The sequence below is a fragment of the Cydia pomonella genome, chromosome 15 (genome assembly GCF_033807575.1).
Source record: "Cydia pomonella isolate Wapato2018A chromosome 15, ilCydPomo1, whole genome shotgun sequence".
Lineage (NCBI taxonomy): Eukaryota > Metazoa > Arthropoda > Insecta > Lepidoptera > Tortricidae > Cydia > Cydia pomonella.
In genome coordinates, this window is record NC_084717.1 from 19,141,146 (window position 1) to 19,163,632 (window position 22,487).

A 22,487-nucleotide genomic window follows, 5' to 3' on the forward strand; every position below is an offset into this window, starting at 1 on the left:
TTTTGTTATAATATTAACATGTGTAAAGTACCAAATTGTGTTCGCAAGAAAGGGACAAAATTTAACAGAGATTTGGTAAGTTCTATGAATAAAAATTAAAATTAATTCGCTGCTGAAGTTTGATAGAGCAATTAAGTATGTCGTTAAGAGTTTTGTACAGCTTTACCCCGACGGCCAATGTGTGGCAACAATACATACCTACCTATCTAATCGAAGTAATCGTAAAAACGACGGTAGAAATAAGTATGCACCTATTACAAATGTTTTTCATACTCAGGCAAATCAGGCTATTATAATTATTTCATTATATATTTATTCCATCGCCGTTCAACGTGGCAACGCAGCGAGCGTGATGGGCTCCTTTGCATCTGGAGGGGCGCGGGGCGAGTTGTGCGGATAGTTTTTGTGTGTCGGTTAGATTTAGGATTTAGTTCAGTTTAGGTTAAGATTAACTGTATAACTTTATATCTATAATTATTATATGATAACTGAATGTACTGTAGTTTTAGTATGTTATGTTAATACTGCTTATTGGGAATAAAAATATATAAATGTTTATAAGGAACTGTTTATATACATATATATATATATATATATTGTAGTTATAAGTATTTACAACCGTATCTTTACTATGGTAATTGGAAACATACTATTTCCCGCCTAAATTATTTTTTTTAAGGTTATATATTTTTGATAGGTTTATAGGATTTAAAACCCAAGTAGAAACATTCTTATGATACATTATACGCGTTATTTTTGCTTACGATAATATAATTGAAGACAATTAAATGTATACTTTTCCTGTCCGTGTGTGTTTTAATTAGAAATAATAGGCCAAGAAACTTAATGAGACTTCAAAAGGACGTAATAATTAAACATAGTTGTGGTTTTGGAACATTAAATACGAACTCCGAACAAAACACCGATGAAGAAATGAATATCTATTGAGATCGGAAGCAGAATTGTCAAAGAAGAAATACATAAACGCAGAAGTAGGAAAATAAAACAAATTAGTAATTTTAAGTTAAAATATATCTCATTAATAGTCTAACCACATTTTTAATTATTTTTGACAACCGGTTTGGCCTAGTGGGTAGTGACCCTGCCTACGAAGCTGATGGTCCCGGGTTCAAATCCTGGTAAGGGCATTTATTCGTGTGATGAGCATGGATATTTGTTCCTGAGTCATGGGTGTTTTCTATGTATTTAAGTATTTATAAATATTTATATATTATATATATCGTTGTCTAAGTACCCTCAACACAAGCCTTATTGAGCTTACCGTGGGACTTAGTCAATTTGTGTAATAATGTCCAATAATATTTATTTATTTATTTATTTAAATGTTCTAATAAGGCCCGCCTGCATACAGGTAGCTTTACATATTTTTTACCCGTCTACGAAAAAGGAATGGTAAGATAAGTAATTTTAGGTCTATACTATATATGTATTTGGATGAACATACCACCGAAGGGGCAAGACTAAGCACTTAGCAGATTTTTTCAGATGTCAATCAATTTGTTTTTGTAGCCCAAGTGATACAAACGATTTAATTCTTATTAAAAAAAAACATCGATTTTGGACATACGTAAGTAACGGCTGATTTTTCTGTAAAGCCATTGAAAGTCACTTGATACTTGATAAGGCTAAACAATCATTATTATCGTCACACCAGTGTCATAATTTCAAAGAATAAAAGCTGTCTTTTATAATTTCTGAAGTCCCCTTACTGCTCCATTTGGATGTGCTTGCGAACACTGTATATAAGCCACGTCATTTGTAAGCACATGTCATAAAAGTCAGATAACACAGTTGTATTGATAATAAGCTGGAGGGAAGTGACGTTTGTGGGCGCGTATTTGATAAGGTACAGTTACCAGTTAGTTAATTAGTCTAAATCAGAGGTCTCCAAACTTTTACCGAGGAGCCAGGCCTTTTTTTGGCGGGCCGTGTTCTATGGAATTTGGCATGTAATTAGAGCCGAATTATTAGACTCGCGGGTCGTAGTTAGGAACTGTTCTAATAAACACTTCTTTAGCAACAGAGTGGTCAAAGCTTGGAACAGACTCCCAGAGGATATAATATCGGCCCAAAGTGTCAATGAGTTTAAGAATAAATTAGATAAGCACAATGGAAATTCTACTCAACACTGAAAACTTCATTGATGACTCTGGATACAGTCATTATCAGTTATTTCAACAGCCTGCTTGCTTTAGAAATAATAATAATCACTTTTTAAACTAAATTGTCTTTTGAGAGGTCTGTGTGGCCCCACGCACGCCTTCCAAATGTCCGAATAAAGGATGCACAATAATAATAATTTCATACATCCATCCATTCATATTTCATATTGCCATACAACACGATAACAAACCACGAATAAAATTTTAGCATAGACGAAATAACAAAATACGAGGAAAATTAATTCTCATCGCATATTTCCGCAGCGAATGTGTTAATGTATAAAAATAAACTAAACGTTACAAATTTAATTTGTAACTATCAAGTTTGAGTCAGTTAACGCTGTATTTAAGATAAATTACTCACTGATAATAGACAAATTTCAAAGTAGAGGTCGGAAGTTCAAATTGTGATAACATAAACTTGGACAATAGGGCAGCTAATTTTAAAACAAAGTATGTCTTGAGTTGCAGGCGTCCATAGGCTACGGAGACTGCTTGTCATCAGGCGGGCCGTGTGCTTGTTTGCCACCAACGTAGTATAAAAAAAGTATACACCGTATTTTTTTCTGATTTCCGTTAATTTCAAGGGTGCATTCCTGAGCTTAAATTAAGTAACTTTCTCAAAGACACCGGTATTCTAATTAACTCCATTTCGGAGATAATCAATAATTTATTTTTATCTTATAAGGCCTTTACGCACGTGTACACTTGCCTTAGGGCCTGTTTGCATATTGGCTAGTGTTTAGTACGAGTTTATACATTTGCTACTAAACGTACGTACTAGACATGTGTAAGTAATGCGCGTAACATCACAAATGAGATATCACTCAAACGCGTAATGTTGCATTACGCATCACTCCGAGAAACCAAGCATTACTTCAAACATCACTCGAGCATATGACTGGCCAAAGCGCGCGTAAACTCGTAAAGCATCAATATAGATTGACGCGCCGGTAGTCGGTACGAAAGGTCCGTTCAAGTACAATCCGCGTAATGTATAATGAGCAATGAGACGTGATGGTGTGATGTGTGATGTTTGTTTGCCGTGCTATCATTACTTTGCTATCCCGCTCGCACCCGCACTCACTGCTCGCTCGCTCTCATTCCGCAATGCTTTCGGAACACTTCGGATCGGTCCGCTCGGCCGGTCGGTAGCAGTCTCATTTGAGTTATTGCAAATTTCATTAAATTGATACGATAACGGATTTTTGCACCTGCAATCGATTTAAAACTGTAATGCGTTACCATAGAGCTTACAATGTTTTTAGTATTTTACCTATAAGGATGCAGCTAAATGATAATTCGCTTGCGAGTTTGAATTTGACGAACAAAAACGTATTTACTGTTTATTATTGTTGTGAAATGTTTGGTTTGGTTGACTTTCGCGGCAAACTAAATTAAGCACGAGTGAAGTTACTTATTTATCTTTAATTTAATAGTGAGCTAGTGTTTACAGTACATTCTCGTATCAGTATCATATCATAATTTTATTGATATACCCAAATAAAAATACTACCTAGTGACTCTCGATGGCGTTATCTCATTAATTAACAGATATTTTCTTTTATTTTTTATCTATGATGCATATTTTACGACTATAAAAATAAAAACATTAACAAAAACGATCTATCACATGGCGGTGACAAAACGCAATGCGTAATAGATCGACGCGCCGATATGATACGCCCTAGAGTCCTAACACTCGCTGCGTAATGTAGTTGGTACTGTGATGACTGTGATGAGTGTGATGTTGCCATTACGCGCGCGCCTGTATTCGTTCGGGTAAATGTTTCGTTTCGAGTGATAAGTGATGTGATATCTCAGTGTAACATTACGTTTTCGAAAAAGTGATGTGATATAGCATTACTTTTTGAAGCACTGTTTCGCGCATGTCTAGTACGTACTATCTCCGACAATCGATGTTCGAAATGATTTTTTTTTATTGATAAAAATGTTTACATGACATTACAGTTGAACCAATGCGTCACGAAACTTAGACTAACAGCAATAATAATTATAAGGATTAACAATTATAAAAACAATCATGGCACATTGACAAATTAAATTGGTACAGTTGAGCACCTAGCATCCATCACCTCACAGAATGATATTGATATGTCACAGTTTTCAATTGTTTGGTTGGGTTAAATGCCCGTGTTACAACAACGCTATATACAACGTTAAAATACTTTTTACAAAAAAAAACACGGTGTATAGACACTACAGTAGAATAGAATCCGCTTATAATGACATCGACTGGAAGTTAGAAACACGTCATACTAAGCAGATGTGATATAAATAAAGCATAGTTGTACATAACTTCTTATTTTTGTTCAGTTTTCCAAATCAATAGCAAACTACTTTGTGAGAGATAAGTTTTATTAAATTTATAAAACTGAGAATGTCTTTCCCATCACGGAACAATGGTGTTCTGGACCTTTGGGAGGCGTGCGCGGAGCCGAAGCCAACACGTAAAGCCCTTTTGACACTTTAATGAAATGTAAGGGGTACAACAAGCGGATGCTGCCCTTGCCCGTGTCATGGGACGCACGCAGAGGCAGCACCCGCCAGGGTGTAAGGACTATTTGCGAGTTGATGGCTCTAACATGAACTGGGCTATTGGGTGAAAGCGATGGACTAATTACTGGGCTATGGGATAAAAAACCGGACGCCTGCCTAATAAAACGGTATTCAATTTTATTTTAAACTGAGAAATATTATTACAGTAAGCGGTTGAACGTTGTATTATTTAATACTACGTCGGTGGCAAACAAGCATACGGCCCGCCTGATGGTAAGCAGTGTCCGTAGCCTATGTACGCCTGCAACTCCAGAAGAGTTACATGCGCGTTGCCGACCCTAACCCCCTCCCACCCCTCGTTGAGCTCTGGCAACCTTACTCACCGGCAGGAACACAACACTATGAGTAGGGTCTAGTGTTATTTGGCTGCGGTTTTCTGTAAGGTGGAGGTACTTCCCCAGTTGGGCTCTGCTCTAGATCTGGAATGACATCCGCTAAACTACTACTGCTAGGTTTCGTGGAGGAGCTGGGGTAGCTAGAGTAGTGCTACCTCGTTTTCACGCAAAATAGGCACATTGGTTGTCGGTTTACGGAAAATGGCCAGCATAACTAACTAACTAAGCGGTTGAACAGTATAAGCGGAGACATAATAAACGGATTCCACTCTAGTTTCTTCATCTTGGTGGTGGTTTAAAACTCTCGATCCCATGACGCCATTAAGACCCCGTGGATTCAGGTTCTTCTCTCACTCTAATTGAGCCTAAGCGTAAGCAAGATGCTTTTGCGTGCCTGGGAACGCGGATATCGTGTTTTTAAATTTACATTTTTTGTAAGTTAAAAAAAATTGATGGGTTCAGTCAAACATGATACTGCTCATTTTTAGAAGCAATTTTCGTATTTTTAGCATTTTGCTAATTATATTCCAAATTTTTAAGGTGCGTTTTAGAAATGTTCGTGATTTTTCTCTCACGTGAAAGTCAAGAAATCAGGTGTCGAATCGATGAAGTTACTATATAAAGGGAGGTCTAAGGCAAAAGATACGCATAGGTACAATAATGAAAAAATGCAAGCGAAAATAAGTCTATCAAGTCAAAAGATTCTACCATATGTTAGATAGTTTAATTTCCAAGTAGGCATATTACAATGCGCTTATGAACGTCAAATAAAGCTACACCGGCTCCGACCCTACACCTCTGACCCGAGAAGATTTAAATCCCTCCTAAATTGTAGGAGGGTATCGCAACATGGGACCGGCAAGAAACTCGGCGGGACACATCTTTTCAAATCTTATAACTAACATGCATTAAATAAATAAAAAAACAATTTAAATCAATATGGAATTATAAAATAAGTCTTAGTTCCACTTTACCCGAAAACTATTGTACATGAACGAATTCACACTATTGTGTCAATAACGTAACACCGACACGTGATGTGTCGAAACTGACGAACCATGTCGACACAGCACGGGGGCAATGACCGAGCAGGTGCAGTGATAATGTAATTATAGCTTTGGGGCTTAAAATAGAGTTATTTATAAGTTAATTTGACGGCCGAGGTATGGAAGCTACACTTAGGTGCAAAACTGCCTCAAGAGCATCTTAGAAGAATGTGGAGAAGTTGATGTCGATCAAGGGGAGGGGCACCAGCACATGATTAAAGTAGATTCGGAAAGTAAAAAAAAATCAAAACTGGACAAGTGCGAGTCGGACTCGCCCACCGGGGGTACCACACTTTTTAGTATTTGTTGTTATAGCGGCAACAGAAATACATCATCTGTGAAAATTTCAACTGTCTAGCTATCACGGTTCATGAGATACAGTCTGGTGACAGACGGACGGACGGACAGCGGAGTCTCAGTAATAGGGTCCCGTTTTACCCTTTGGGTACGGAACCCTAAAAAACACATTTATATTTTTTCCAATATTTCTAGTTCCAATGGAAACTCGAAATAGAGAACCATACATAATTAAGAAATTCAGCCTCTATATCCGGCAAGAATTCAATTTTGACAGCTATGAGTTGACCCTTATATTTACGAAGCTAAGACCTACCGTTTAACTAACTGTCAAAATTGACCTGTTACCGGCCGGGGACTATAGTCATTCTTAGTATGATAATCTTCTATTAGAATAGAATTATATTATTCGTAAACACAAACAAGACAAATTATATAACAAAAACAAAGAAAGTATAAAGTGCAACGAAATGGCCTCATCTCAGGATGTTGCTGGTGGCTTCCAGCGCTGATCTTCCGATGAGACCATCAAGTGAGAAAACTCACGAAAGGTAACAGACAAGAAGAAGAAAGACATACATGATGAAATTAATCAACTTCGTCCATTTTCACATACAATTTACTTAAGACTCGTATTGTGTACGATACTACGACTCGACTGTTCATAATGTGTCTGGATTTATGTATGTTAATTTTATTCTATTTCATTGGCACGCTCTGAATTAATCGATAAACTAATTGTTTTGCCAGTTTTATCGCCGTTTTCACGAGCACTTACAGTCGGCAAATAAATAGCCGTTACAGAACAGCTATAAAACGGTTTTTACGATTTTCTCAACTACATAACCGGTCATTGATATCAGAACTTCTCAACATAGCCTTACGATGAATACTACTAGTGTACTGAGCTGGAGTAGACGTCGGAAGTCTGTCTTTGCATAGCTTAAAATTAAATAAATTAATGGAACGACATGTCCAGCAGCTTCACGTCTTAGAGTTGAAGATTTTGGACGCGGGTACGTCCTCTGGACCCGGGTACGACCTTAAACTACGTCCAAAAGAGAGGTATGGGCATTGTGAATGTCATCTTGCTTTGTGTGGTAGGGCACAGCACAGCGAATGTCATTCCAGATCTAGAGCAGAGCCCAACTGGAAAAGTACCTCCACCTTACAGAAAACAGCAGCCAAATAACACTAGACCCTACTCATAGTGTTGTGTTCCTGCCGGTGAGTAAGGTTGCCAGAGCTCAACGAGGGGGGGGCGGGGTAGGGTCGGCAACGCACATGTAACTCCTCTGGAGTTGCAGGCGTACATAGGCTACGGAGACTGCTTACCATCAGGCGGGCCGTATGCTTGTTTGCCACCGACGTAGTATAAAAATGATGTTGATATTGCGATGGATGTGTGGCGTTACGCGGTTAGATCGCATACGAAACGAACACATCCTTGGCAGCCTCAGAATCCATGAACGGATAAGTTGTAGGCAAGTCGCCTCCGATAGTATGGCCGTATAAGCCGCAGACCGGTAGACTACGTCGGAAATAGATGCCTCAACCTCACTGTCCAAGGCCCTTAATCACGGGGCCGCGGTTGGCCTAAGAAGCGCTGACTGGACGTCATGATAGCGGACACGGAAGAGAACAATCTCATACCTGAAGATGCCGAAGACGGGGCAAAGTGAAGAAGATTGAGTAGGCAAGCGGACCCTGGCGATATGCCGGGAAAACGCTAGGATGAAGAAGAATGGAAGCCATTTTGACATTTTTCCAAAGATTAAATCGACAACTAAAGTCCATACAATTATGGAATCTGCTTATAAACCTTCACGATAATCGGCTGAAACATACGATCATTCATTTTATTAGGATCACGCTATAACTCTAACAGTTAGAGAAGTACAAATTAAAGATGTTTCTAGAGCAGCATTTCCCAAACTATGGGTCGCGAGCGAATATTAAATGGGCCCTGAAACTACTAAGACATCTGAGCGATACAAATAATATTTTATGCCCCCTTTTTAGGGTTCCGTAGCCAAATGGCAATAAAACGGAACCCTAACGGATCCGTCATATCTGTCTGTCTGTCCGTCTGTATGTCACAACCACTTTTTTCCGAAACTATAAGAACTATACTGTTGAAACTTGGTAAGTAGATGTATTCTGTTAACCGCATTAAGATTTTCATACAAAAATAGAAAAAAAAACAACAAATTTTGGGGGTTCCCCATACTTAGAACTGTAACTCAATTATTTTTTTCATCAAACCCATACGTGTGGGGATCTATGAATAGGTCTTCAAAAATGATATGGAGGTTTCTAATATTATTTTTTTAAACTGAATAGTTTGCGCGAGAGACACTTCCAAAGTGGTAAAATGTGCCCCCTCCCCCTATAACTTGTAAGATAAGAGAATGATAAAACTAAAAAAAAGTATTATATACATTACCATGCAAACTTCCACCGAAAATTGGTTTGGACGAGATCTAGTAAGTAGTTTTTTTTTTTTAATACGTCATAAATGGTACGGAACCCTTCATGGGCGAGTCCGACTCGCACTTGGCGGCTTTATAAGACTGCCAAGAGGTGGATCTCGAATTTCGCAGTAGGTGGGTCGGAGCCCAGTTAACTTTGGGAACCACTGTTCTAGAGACGATTTATTGAATTGGTACATAAACTAAGGCACACTTTATTCTGCATTGCATTATTAATAAAATTTAATTAAATCCACTTTAACTTAATTGTCTATCCCGAATTCAACCTTACCACAAGCAGTGGTTAGATTTCCACAAAAATAAGGGACAATGACTGACTGTAGATACCTTTAAAGGAATAATCTACTCTACATAAATTATATATGATTTGTCAACATGTCACATCGTTAGTACGACAAAAACAGATCCAAACAACTGAACGCTTAGTCACGCTCTCAAATCAGCTTCGTAAACTTTATTGACAGTACTCCCTTACATAAACAATAGTACATTGTGCAACGAGGGGTAAGTGAAATTTTGGATACGAGGGTGGTAATTAAAGACCCGAGTTTGCAATATTCTTACCCCCGGAGATACACACAATGTTTTTCATCACACTTGCGAAGAAAAAACTAAATTTTATGCGAAATAATTCTTACACACGGTGACATATCAAACATTCGTCCGCCATTTTGTAATTTCTTGATAGGTTAAGCATCGAAGGCACAGACCTATTCGGCATTCAGCCACGATTGAAAATTATGTAAAAATATTTTAAATGGCTGTTAAATTAATCAAATTAAATAATTTTAAACATAAACAAAAATATTTAATTATAAATGTCAGTATTTTAAAAGTAATGCTACTTGGTTCGCATGAATAAGTGACATAATTTAAAAGAAAAGCTATAACTTCCTAGGGAGTTTTAGCTTATTTTTCACAATCCATAACTCCCGCGGGAACAAAATAGCCCATTGTCCTTCAGTACACCTGCATGAAATAAGATCTTTTTCGAGCAAGTGTGATGAAAAAGGTAATATGTCAATATGAGACTCACACAGAGTCTGCCGTGAAACATTTCGTTAATTCGTCTATTAGTTTCTCTATCTCTATCACTCGGATGGGTAAGAGCGATAGAGTAACAGATAACGAAATTTGAAATCGATAAGTTTTTATCACGTAGTCAATCATCCTCTAGGGAAATCTCGCGCTTTTTCGAGCAATGGTGCGGAGACACTGACCTTTTCTTAACTTTCTGTTTTCAAAAAATAATTTCTAACCATATTGATGAATTACGTAAAACTAGAGGTTTCTTGGCATATACTACGGGTGGTCACGGAGGGGAGGTATTTTTTTTAATGGCTCTCGTGTCTTAATAGTGTTCCTTAAAGCTCTATTTTCCTAGAATAGCGGTGCCGTCATATGGCGGCCGTCTCCATACAAAATAATACGGCTAAATATGAATATTTACTATTATATGACGGTACCGCTATACTAGTAAACCAGAGCTTTATCCCTCCGACATACTTGTAGTATTATCATCGACTGTAAGCAGTCCGATTGTATACCTAACTGCGACGACATAAGGCTTACAATTGATCAATTAAGAGCGATCTTGGTAGTACTGTCTGAAGAGACAGAAATGCACGCAACAGAATAATTTATGAGTTCAGAATTGATAAGTGAAGGTAAACTCAGTAACAAATATCTGCTCACGCAATAAATGCCCTTACCAGGATTCGAACCCAGGACCATGGGCTTCATAGGCCCCTGCCAGTCTGGCCTAGTGGGTGACCCTTCAATACCCAGTATTAGGCCAGACCAGTCGTTAATGGAACAACACTTCTTCGACTGTATCGACGACAAGTATATGTTTATCTCCACTTTTTACCTGTACATCTTACTCCTAATAATGCGAAAAATGTAAACGCGGCAACGCACTTACAACCCTGATGTTCTGGGTGTCTATGGGAGACGGTAATCGCTTAGCATCAGGCGATTTGTCTGCTCGTTTGCTTCCTATATCATAAGAAACATGTGTTTGACGTCGACTGTAAAATAACAACATTAAATAACCGTTTTTACCTGTGGCTATCGGTCCCGAGCGAAGCGAAGGCCGATATAGATCGAAGATAAAATGGGTATTTAATTTACTCGGCTTTTAACTTCGGTTGCGAGGAAAATATACATACACATAAAAGCGTATTTGAAAAACATTTTTAGTCCCGAATTTCACCTAGCGAATAAAGACGCATTTAGACGGACCAAGAACGTGCTGCGATTTTCATTAAATTGCGGTATTTGATCGACTGAATTCATTGTAAGTACCTACTCTGTAGTGTATTGAATATTGCATGCAAGCTCTGCCTAAATTAATAAATATAACACCCATGCCTCATCACACAAATAAATAAATGCCCTTACCAGGATTTGAACCCGGGGCCGGTGGCTTCATAGGCAGGGTCACTACGCACTAGGCCAGACAGTCGTCTAGGCTGGGTCTTAATGTTAGCTAAAACATATCTCATTTAAGCACTTTCCTCGCATACTTACAATCTGTCGGGTTCTGGAGATGTTACAACCTCCTCTGTATTAGGTCACTGACGTTGGCCGCCTCCGTTTTCCGCCATTCGTGGTAGACGTCCAGCTCTGGTAGCTTCTCCTGGCCTGATACTCCTATCAGCTGAGCTGACTATCCCTTCGGAGCTGAAGAGTATTATTAGTTTAAACATACCTTTCTTAAATGACAGAGGCCTTTCCTCGCATCTTTGCAATCTAGGTTCTGGAGATGTTATTACAACCTCGTCTGTATGAGGTCACCGAAGTTGGCCGCCCCCGTTTTCTGCCATTCGTGGTAGCCGTCCAGCTCTGGTAGCTTCTCCTGGCCTGACAGGAGGGAGCTGAAGAGTTTTCTTAGGTTTAACATACCTTATTTAAATTACAGATGACTTTCCTCGCATCCTTGCAATCAGGCGGGTTCTGGAGATGTTACAACCTCGTCTGTATGAGGTCACTGACGTCTGTCGCCTCCGTTTTCCGCCATTCATGGTAGCCGTCCAGCTCTGGTAGCTTCTCCTGGCCTGAAAGGAGGGAGCTGAAGAGTTTTCTTAGGTTGAACATACCTTATTTAAATTACAGATGACTTTCCTAGCATCCTTGCAATCAGGCGGGTTCTGGAGATGTTACAACCTCGTCTGTATGAGGTCACTGACGTCGGTCGCCTCCGTTTTCCGCCATTCGTGGTAGCCGTCCAGCTCTAGTAGCTTTTCCTGACCTGACAGGAGGGAGCTGAAGAGTTTTCTTAGGTTGAACATACCTTATTTAAATTACAGATGACTTTCCTCGCATCCTTGCAATCAGGCGGGTTCTGGAGGTGATATAATCTCCTCTGTATGAGATCACTGACGTTGGCCGCCTCCGTTTTCCGCCATTCGTGGTAGCCGTCCAGCTCTGGTAGCTTCTCTTGGTCTGAGAGGAGGGAGCTGAAAAGGAATGTTTTGTTTTGTTAGGTTGTAAATAAAAGCTAACCAGAACATAAAATAAAAAATAAACAGAAGGTCCGTTTCCGCCGTTCTTGAAAATACATACCTAAACTTGCCCGACTCACTTGGGTTGCTTCTGTATTAATTTCGAATTTTAAAAAGGAGTAGGTAATATAAGTTTACAGACATACATACATCGATTCGTTTATACATACATCTTATCATGTTTACATTCCTTAGAGACTGCATTTTGACGTACATGACAGTAGGTACCTACGTAGCGGTGGGGACGTCAAGCGAGCAACACGCGCACAGCCCGACTAAGCTCTGCCCGAGAGTGCCCGAGAACGCCTGTAAATGTAACGTCTGTGTGCGTAAATGTCACGTCTGTGTGGGTGCGGCACTTTGTACTGAGCGTACTCTCTGCTCTGGCGCGCGCCGCCGCTATTTACTTTGTGCCAGAAGGGACGCAGTGTCTGACTGATTGTACCCCGACTTTGACATGGAAAAGTAGGGAATGAAAATATGACGTTAGTATAAACTGGACCCGGGTACGTCCTTAAACTACGTCCAAAAGAGAGGTATGGGCATTATGAATGTCATCTCGCTTTGTGTGGTAGGGCACAGCCAGTGGATGTCATTCTAGATCTAGAGCAGAGCCCAACTGGGGAAGTACCTCCACCTTACAGAAAACAGCAGCCAAATAACACTAGACCCTACTCATAGTGTTGTGTTCCTGCCGGTGAGTAAGTTTGCCAGAGCTCAACGAGGGCGGGTTTAGGGGCGGCAACGCGCATGTAACTCCTCTGGAGTTGCAGGCGTACATAGGCTACGGAGACTGCTTATCATCAGACGGGCCGTATGCTTGTTTGCCACCGATGTAATATAATATATATAAATATAGGTATATATATCATATTTTAATACCCGTTTATGGTGACACGCCACACTCTGTAACTGCAAAGTCTGTGAAGAGTTTACTTATTCCGACTAAGACATATGATTCAGACGTTCTTACGAAATGACCGTTGAAATTGTAAATGAGGTAAAACCACCGGGCGATATTTCTCAATAATATCGTATTGTGTGTTAATTCAGGTCACAAATAAAACAAATTTGCATGAAAACAACAGCTCACAATAACAATATATGCTAGCATTCAAAATACATCCACATTGCAACGTTAAATAGTTAAATCACCGTTCTGCCCATGACTCTGCGTAAAACTAGTACCCCCTCCATGGTCAATTCTACCCCCTTTTCACCCCCTTAAAGTTAGATTTTGTTGATAAAAACTACCATACGTCCCTCCCCGGGACTCAAACTATATACCAAATTTTATTTTAATCAGCCCTGCAGTTTAAACATGAATAGGAAAAAAAAAGAGTTGCTTTCTCATTTACAATATTAGGGCTTGTTTCTGCCTATTATTTCTCAGAACACCCATAAGTTTAAAGGTCATATAAACTAAAAGGAATAGCATAAATAAACAACAATTTTGCAGAAACGTAAACACATCTGGACTTCGAGGAATCCTTATTGGAAGATTGATGGTATGCGATGCTTTGCTTCAGTCGATTCTCGGTATTATCTGAGATTCAGCTGAATTGCGAGATCAGACAAATATTTCATCTAAAGAATACGGAACCCTAAAAATCCGCCAAGTTCGTGTTGTAATGTTCATGTTCATAGAACACTCGGTTGGAACAAAGTTAAAAAAGGGTCGTGACGGAAAACTCTTACACTTTTTTCGCCTAGCCCCCATCCGCCAAGTCCGTATTACCGTGCGATAAGAAACTTGGCTTGAAATGGCTTGACTGGCATGGCTTATATATATAATATTAATAACACATCTTTCTAGTGTTTGAGTGTATTCTGCTGAGAAAAAACGATAATAGTAACTAACTTATCTATCCGATTCTCGATTCTCTTCATAACGTTATTATGTTATTCAGCTCATGGATAGTACCACAGCTCTTTAGTGTCGGAGTGTATCCCACGCGTGAGATTCTCATATTATTCAAAGGTAAAAAAATATAAAATGTACTACAAACCTATGTCCATCATTAATCTGCTCCATAATAGCAACTAACTTATCAACCCGATTCTCGGTTCTCTTCATAACGTTATTCAGCTCATAGATAGTACCACAGCTCTTTAGTGCTCGAGTTTATTCCACGCCTGAAATTCTCGTATTATTCAAAGGCAATAAAATATAGAAAGTAATACAAACCTCTGTCTATCATTAATCTGCTCCATAATAGCAACTAACTTCTCTTCTCTATTTTCACTGGTCTTCATAACGTTGTTCAGCTCATGGCTTATATAGTACCACAGCTCTTTAGTGTTGGAGTTTATTCGACGTCTGAGATTCTCGTATTCTTCGGTTGGGCCCTGCCCTGAGTCTAGGAGAAGACTGGGGTCTAGGTCTTTGAGATTACTGCGTAACCTGTGACAAAGGAAAGAGATATTAAAAGGATGGTCCTTATTTTTAATATTACTATTTTTTTTTCGAGGCATGTGTTATACGATATTGAGAAAACTTGGCCGGTTTTTACGCGAACCATGGGAATGGATTTTAACAGTGTATACGAGTATATGTTAGTAGGTATGCTAGGGTTGTATGCAAGGATGCTAAGCTAATAGTTTTGCTGACTTTACATATGTTTGTGTAAAGGTGTGGTTTGTGGTGTTCGAAAAGGCCTTTGACCGTATACCTAGAGCGGCTCTGTGGGCAGTGTTAGAAAAGTGTGGTTGTTCTGTGAAATTTATCAACTTGGTGCGCCAATTTCACGAGGGTATGACTGCTCGCGTACGGCACGAAAGCGCTTTCACAGATCAATTCCCAGTCACAAGCGGCGTTAAACAGGGCTGAGTCATGGTTCCGTCCCTATTTGCCATATATTTTTCAGCGGTAATGAATGATGCACTTCAAAAATGCAACAACCCGATATCGGTGAACGATTGCGAGACCAAAAAAATAGATATGAGCAATAAGTAAGAACACTTATAATTTATGAAATTACACTAAGCTAAACAACCTATATTCGCATTTGGATGAACATGGACCGGGCTCAAATACATTAAGGCTACAGATCACACTCCATAGCATATCACTACCTGCAACATGTTATTTACTCAAGCACTGATTCGACTAGATTGCGCCTTACACTAGGGATTGAGCAATTAAAAACGTCAATATCTAGATCCTTCCACAAATTATTCAAGTTACGAGCTGCGCGACACAGGAAACTATTTTGCCTATAATTAGATAAAGTGCGTTTAACTGAAAGGGGGGGATAAAATATTTTAGACCGAGTGGGCGTATTGAACGAAAGTTTAGAAAGAATTTATATATAGTTAAGTATTTATGTATACATGTTGATATATATTTATGTTTAATATAGCAATATGAATGACTGTACACATATTTAGGTAAGTACATTCAAATGTTTTTATAGTTGCTGTTTTAACTATTTTTCTCACTGCACCCAAGTTCGAGAATTTCTATTTCGCCCTATGGTCGACTGGTAGAAAAGGCATTAAGACCGCCATTTGTATTTTTTTTACTGTGTAATAAAGTTTAAATAAAATAAATAACAATACCTACGCTTATAAATGAACGCTATTAATTGGGATCAAATCGATAAATGGAGATCAATCGTTTAAGAGTAGTGAACTAGTAATTGACAGGAGGATAAACAATGTTTCTCTTAGACTAAACATAATCTAGGACAGACAGGATGTTTTTCTTGGGCGTATTTTCCCTTAAAGATAATCTATTATATTTAACCTACTAAGGCACTCCATACAAAGTTTTCCTATTTTAAATTTAAACCTTGTTCTATAAGTACATTAGAATTAATTCCGTTTGTTTTAAAAAACAATGAAACAAAAAAATTTAACTTTATTTGATATGATATGAAAGAAAAACCCCCTATGGATGAGGTCTTGGTGGCTCAGATGGCAGAGCGCTGGAGTATCGATCCAGAGGCCGTGAGTTCAAGTCTCAACCAAGGCGGTAATTTTTCCACTTTTAAATTTATTCTAAGCATGATATGAAAGGTTCTAAAATTTGATTGCAATCAATATGTACAGTCAGCGTCAAATACTTAGTAGCAACCAAAGTAGCCAAATAGTTCGGTACACCATATATTTAGTATGGTGTACCGAACTATTTGGCCACTCTGACTGCTACAAAGTATTTGATGCTGACTGTACAGTGATAAGGAAAAATACACCTAATAGTATTGAATAAATTAAATTATTTTACAGATAAAATGTTATTTTAACTACGATTGTAGAATAGTTAAATTAAAAAAAAAAAAGAAATCTGCAAACGTGAAATACGTGTACTTAATAAAGTACGGTAGACAATAAGTGGATTAAGTGGTCTTATCACTAAAGCGCTATTAATTTTTAAGTATTCCAAGTGCCGATAACAAGTGTATGTCGAGGAAACGAAGCATATAAACTTAATAGGTTGAGGTAAAGTGTGTTCATACCAGCTGTTATCATCTATATACATTTTTTGTTTTTAACATTACGAGGCCTAAGCTAAGGGCTACGTATTTACTGCTCTTTTTTTGTCATATCCTCATGGCTGAGGGACGTGACGACTGTGGATACTCTTCACCAATGCTCTACAAGCTGCTATCTTGGGCCGGGTGTATACTAGCCTGCAATGTGGCTTTTGTCTCCGACGTTATTCTGTATGCCCAATTTTATTTTATTCGTTTAAATTACATTTGCGTGCCCACCCAATGCGTGGTGCGTGGCCATACGTCCATACCTACGCTTCCTTGCCATGCGGCAGAGATTATAAGGTTCTCAGACGTCAGACGTAGATGAGCAGGAACACTGGTGTTACCTGGTGGTCGTGTTTCAGACACTTCGAACCCCGGCTCTTTGATGGACCTTAAGTCGTTGCAATATACGAGCCTTGATGCATATGTTCTCATCTAGTCAAACCTTTTTTAGGAATTCTTCAGTTTGTAAAAAAAAAATGTTTTAGTTAAAATATCACTAATGTTTAATGCTATTATAATGCTAATGTAGTCTAATTGTATTTGGAAAATTTCTCCTACAACCAAATCGAAATACAAAAAATATCATTTTTACGAAAAAAAAACTTCTTATTCGGATGGGATATAATAGGAAGGGCTATTACCAAAGAAAGCAACACGACACTTCCAATGTACAGTCAGCGTCAAATAATTTGTAGCAACCAAAGTAACCAAATAGTTCGGTACACCATATATTTAGTTTGGTGTACCGAACTATTTGGCCACTTTGACTGCTACAAAGTATTTGACGCTGACTGTACCTACTGACAATTTTGCCTCGAGTACATGCATTCAGAAGTGCTAGTTCCGTAGGAGAGGACATGATTTGGAGAACTATTTGTTAAAGTAAATTTTTTTTTAGCAATAAATGTCTCATACAATGTAATTCATTATTTCACAATTTTACCAAAAAATTATCTCTAAAATACGGCCCGCGAGCCCTTCCATGCCGGGCCGAGAAAAGTAGCCGTGGAACCGATATCAATTAAATGTGACCCTTGGTAAAAAAAATTGGAGACTGCTGTGAAGGGTAGGTAAGTATGTACCAAAGACAGGCATAAAATCCAGTTTACCTATATCATGTACAAATGGATCTGCCCGGACAAGCTTTAATTTACTACCTACCTATTTAACATACAAGCATATGTTCTAGGTCCGGTTTAATGTCAGTGGGCACCTGGGTAACACCTGTCCTACCTATATATTTATGTGATACAACTAGGTCGATAGCGCCATGTTCCAAGGTTGGCATCAATTATTCCGTGCTTGATAACGATATCGGTTGGAGGCTTTTATGTTACCAATTGTAATGGGTATTTTTTAATTGCAGTAATTATGAAAATCTTCATTTATATGCCGCTCTCATGGCGTGGCCCGAGGTTGGTGTCGAAGTTTTTTGGTGGCAACTTTTCTTTAATGCAATAAGGGCAAAACACTAGCTCGAGTAACAGTAAATTTTCTGGAAAGAAACATTTACTAAGTATACAGTTACGACGGAAGATCCTACATCATACATTAAAAAAAAAAATCCTGATTAAAAATTAACCGTGTATTTTTCAAGTAGACTTACAGAAAAAGTATTTTCGATGTGTGATAAAGTTGCTAACTGTAATTTTCTGTCAAGCAGGCAGCTAAAACTCATCGACACAATTCTAATAAACTCAAACACAATTAGGTTGCGTTGTTTTATTACAGAGTTCCTATGGCCACCTCCTGTGTCCATCATCAGATCAGCTCGATCTCGATGGTACATGCAGTCAAATAATTTAATTTCCGTACTATTGTCAGAGTGACAATGAATATGAAAGTCGCTCTCATAGTAACTGTGACAAGGTACGAAATGGTACTGATATTAAATTAGCCGCGTTAGGTAAAGACGGCGGTTCGAATCCGGCCTTCACCACTTTTTCTTTAATATATGACATCTATTTCAGTTTACGAAATTAAATTCCTTGACCGTACCATAATATTTCATTGTCACCCAGCTTACATATGTATGTGAAGCTCGATTGAATAATAGGAAATGGGTCTATAGGTTGCAAGATTTGACCCGAAAGCTTGTAAAAAGCGCTAGTCATTTTTATTCATACAAGCAGTACGCGAAGCACGGCCGTCGTGAACGCTGCTCGCACTCTTGAGAAAGGAGACCTCGGCTCTCCGAAACATGTCGCGCGAGTGACTAAAAACACGTGAATGTAAACCGTACAATTAGTTAAGTAATTTTTATTATTATTTAGGAATATATGAACTTTTAGTAAGTATGCCCTAAGTATCAGGTACATCGCACTGAGTTTCATGCCGTTTTCAGTTATCTATCACCGCGGTTTGAGGTATTTTGGGCCTTGGGGAGTGATGGAGAGTACACCGGTGTCATCACCCCCTCTTCTTCCTTGGCTCATGGGAGCCTGGGGTTCGCTTGACAACTAATCCCATGATTTGGCGTAGGCACTAGTTTTTGCGAACGCGACTGCAATCTGACCTTCCAACCCATAGAGTAAACTAGGCGTTGTTGGGATTAGTCCGGTTTCCTCACGATGTTTTCCTTCACCGAAAAGCAACTGGTAAATATCAAATGATATTTACCCCCGTGTCATCACCCCGTGTCAGCTAATCGACGAAGCACTTCACCTAATACTAGTCTTGGAAATACAAACATTCAATTGTGATTACTTATATGATGTACTCGGTAATTATGGAGTCCCCACTTGTATATTACCATCGTTGACACAATTAACTGGTCAGTTCTAAACCTTATTGCTCTGAGATAAGATCGCCATAAGATTATCTAAGTGTTGTTGTTAGTATTGGCCATGACGAACGACAGTTATTTAACATCTAAGTTATTTGTTAAACGTCCTTAGCTTCCATGATGTGTAATTATGCAAATTATTCATGACATGCAGACACCTAAAGTTAATTATGTACTGAATATCAATGTTTTAATGCAATTTTACGAAGTAGGTACCTAATGCAGGAGCTTACTGGTTTCGTCGCCATGTATTTTCGTCACATTTGTTATTATAATTATCAAATACCTTATATATAAAGATCCGAGAAACATATTGGGACCAGCCGGGCTAAGAACCCACGACCTAAGGCATGGATACAATACTTTACACATCTCAGATAATCAATATTTGATAGGAAGTAATAAACAACCCCTGTCTGTCATTAATTTGCTTAAAAATAGCAAGTAACTTCTCCCTCTTGTCTCTGTTCTTCAAAACGTTTTTATACGTACGTTCGTATACGTTGTTAACGTTTTGGCTTATAGTGCCACAGCTCTTTAGTGTTAGAGTGCATTTCATTGGGATTTCGTATTCTTCAAGGGTAAAAAAAAGATAATAGATACTAACTTCTCTTCTCTATATAAATACATGAGTTGCTGGTTTAAAGGTAGAGATATAAGTCAATGACTTAGTTACATACCCTGGCGATTTCTTGATCTGCGCTATGAGGTTATTGTGTTGCTGTTTAAGCACGTCCAGCTGCGAAGACACCCTCTTCAGCCTCTCCTGGAACTCCGACACCTCGTCTGTGTTACCTGTGCACCTGAAACCACAGCTTTATTAGTTCTGATGCTCGTAATTTTTTATGCAAGGGTCGGTAAACCAAGGCTCATTAAGGCGTACAATAATGATCATCGTTCCCGCTGTCTATCTGTTTGTGGTCAAATCAAATGGGGTCAGTACAGCGGCATCACGCTCACGAATTCGAGCCAATCGTGCAGTCTAACGTCACAACGCGATTGGTTGATGGGTTCGCATCACGCGCGCGATTGATCGCAACCACTGAACTAGCACCATTCTTAGTGCCCGTCCTTAGATATATGTCAATGGTTTCACGGTAAAGATACTGTACCTGAGAGGGGCTATAAAGAGGTATGTAACAACGATCCATATGACCAGTAATACCACTGCCACCCGCTTCCATCGTGCCAGGTACATCATCAGATAGTCGTTCAACGTCATATGGCCATTGGAGTAGTGTTTCATCGCCGCGCAGCGTGGTTACAGCATTTCTGAAACAAAATATAGGCTTTAGCATATACATGATTTCCAAAATAAGTTTTTGGCAAAAATTTAACTTTTGGTACAACAAGCTTTTATCGCTGACTGTACTTTTCATTCCACAGGTAACTAACACTGATCGAGACAATTCTAAAAACACCAAACACAATTAGGTTGACTCCTGTGTCCATCATCGGATCAGCTCGATGGTACCATAATATTGTATTACATACTTTCTTCTTCTTCCTCGCGTTGTCCCGGCATTTTGCCACGGCTCATTGGAGCCTGGGGTCTGCTTGACAACTAATCCCAAAATTTGGCCTAGGCACTAGTTTTTACGAAAGCGACTGCCATCTGACCTTCCAACCCAGAGATTAAACTAGGCCTTGATATATTAGTCCGGTTTCCTTACGATGTTTTTCTTCACCGAAAAGCGACTGGTAAATATCAAATGATATTTCGTACATAAGTTTCGAAAAACTCATTGGTACGAGCTGGGGTTTGAACCCCCAACCTCCGGATTGCAAGTCGCATGCTCTTACCGCTAGGCCACCAGCGCTTACCCGACTTACATACCCATGTATGCAAATTTTCAGCTTCATCGGAAACCGGGAAGTGGGTCAAATTTAACTTGCAAGATCTGACCCATACAAACATAGTTACACACACATGAAATAAATAAGAGCTTGTAAATTCAGCGATAAAAGCTTGTACAGTCGCCATCAGATATATCGGATGCGGCCGAGATGCTCATAATATCTGAACATACACTCTAGCGCCTTGACAATAGAGGCGTGCTCAGATATTTGTGAGCACCTTGGCCGCTCCGATATATCTGATGATGACTGTACCAAAAATGAAATTTTTGCCAAAAACTTATTAAGTAATAATAGTTACATATAAGTTTAAGTACTCAACAAAGTATCAGTGGCGACTCGTTTCATAAAGCGTAGGCAAGTGGAACTAATTTAGCTTTCGTTTTCTCAATGAGCTGTAGAAAAATTTCCAATAAAATGTTCCGTTAAAAATAAATAACCCATTTAGAATTATACGGATATCCCGCCACTGGTAATTGGTACATTGGTCGGTGGTTTTTTCCGTTAACTTCAGGGTATGGGTAAGTACGTTTTAATTTTCAAAAAAATATGTTTATTCTTATTTTTGTAAAAAGTATTTTAATGTTGCGTATAGCGTTGTCGTGACACGGGCATTACATTTAACCCAATCAAACAATTGAAAACGGTGACATATCAATGTCATTTCGAACATCGATCGTCCGAGATAATGCGTACGTTTAGTAGCAAATGTATAAACTCGTACTAAACAGTAATCAATATGTAAACAGGCCCTAAGGCAAGTGTATACGCTCGTAAGATCCTTATAAGATAAAAATAAATTATTGATTATCTCCGAAATGGAGTTAATTAGAAAGACACCGTGTCTTTGAGAAATTTACTTAATTTAAGCTCAGGAATGCACCCTTGATATTAACGGAAATAAAAAAAACACGGTCATTTG

At 38.7% G+C, this 22,487-nt stretch overlaps 1 protein-coding gene and 1 long non-coding RNA gene across 2 annotated transcripts in view; one reads left to right on the plus strand and one right to left on the minus strand.

Moving 5' to 3' along the window:
• Positions 1-22,487, minus strand: part of LOC133525533 (alpha-(1,6)-fucosyltransferase) — a 44,212-nt gene that overhangs the window by 17,485 nt on the left and 4,240 nt on the right. The window contains exons 2-5 of the mRNA XM_061861812.1: positions 20,821-20,980; positions 20,389-20,511; positions 14,628-14,843; positions 12,229-12,394 (exon numbers count right to left, since the gene is read on the minus strand). Coding sequence (XP_061717796.1) covers positions 12,229-12,394; positions 14,628-14,843; positions 20,389-20,511; positions 20,821-20,954 — 639 coding nt within the window. The 5' untranslated portion in view covers positions 20,955-20,980. The remainder of the gene's footprint in view (positions 1-12,228; positions 12,395-14,627; positions 14,844-20,388; positions 20,512-20,820; positions 20,981-22,487) is intronic.
• On the plus strand, positions 2,959-7,822 carry LOC133525560 (uncharacterized). Its single transcript, XR_009800586.1, has 2 exons — positions 2,959-4,079; positions 7,626-7,822. It is a non-coding gene; the product is annotated as an uncharacterized LOC133525560 (long non-coding RNA).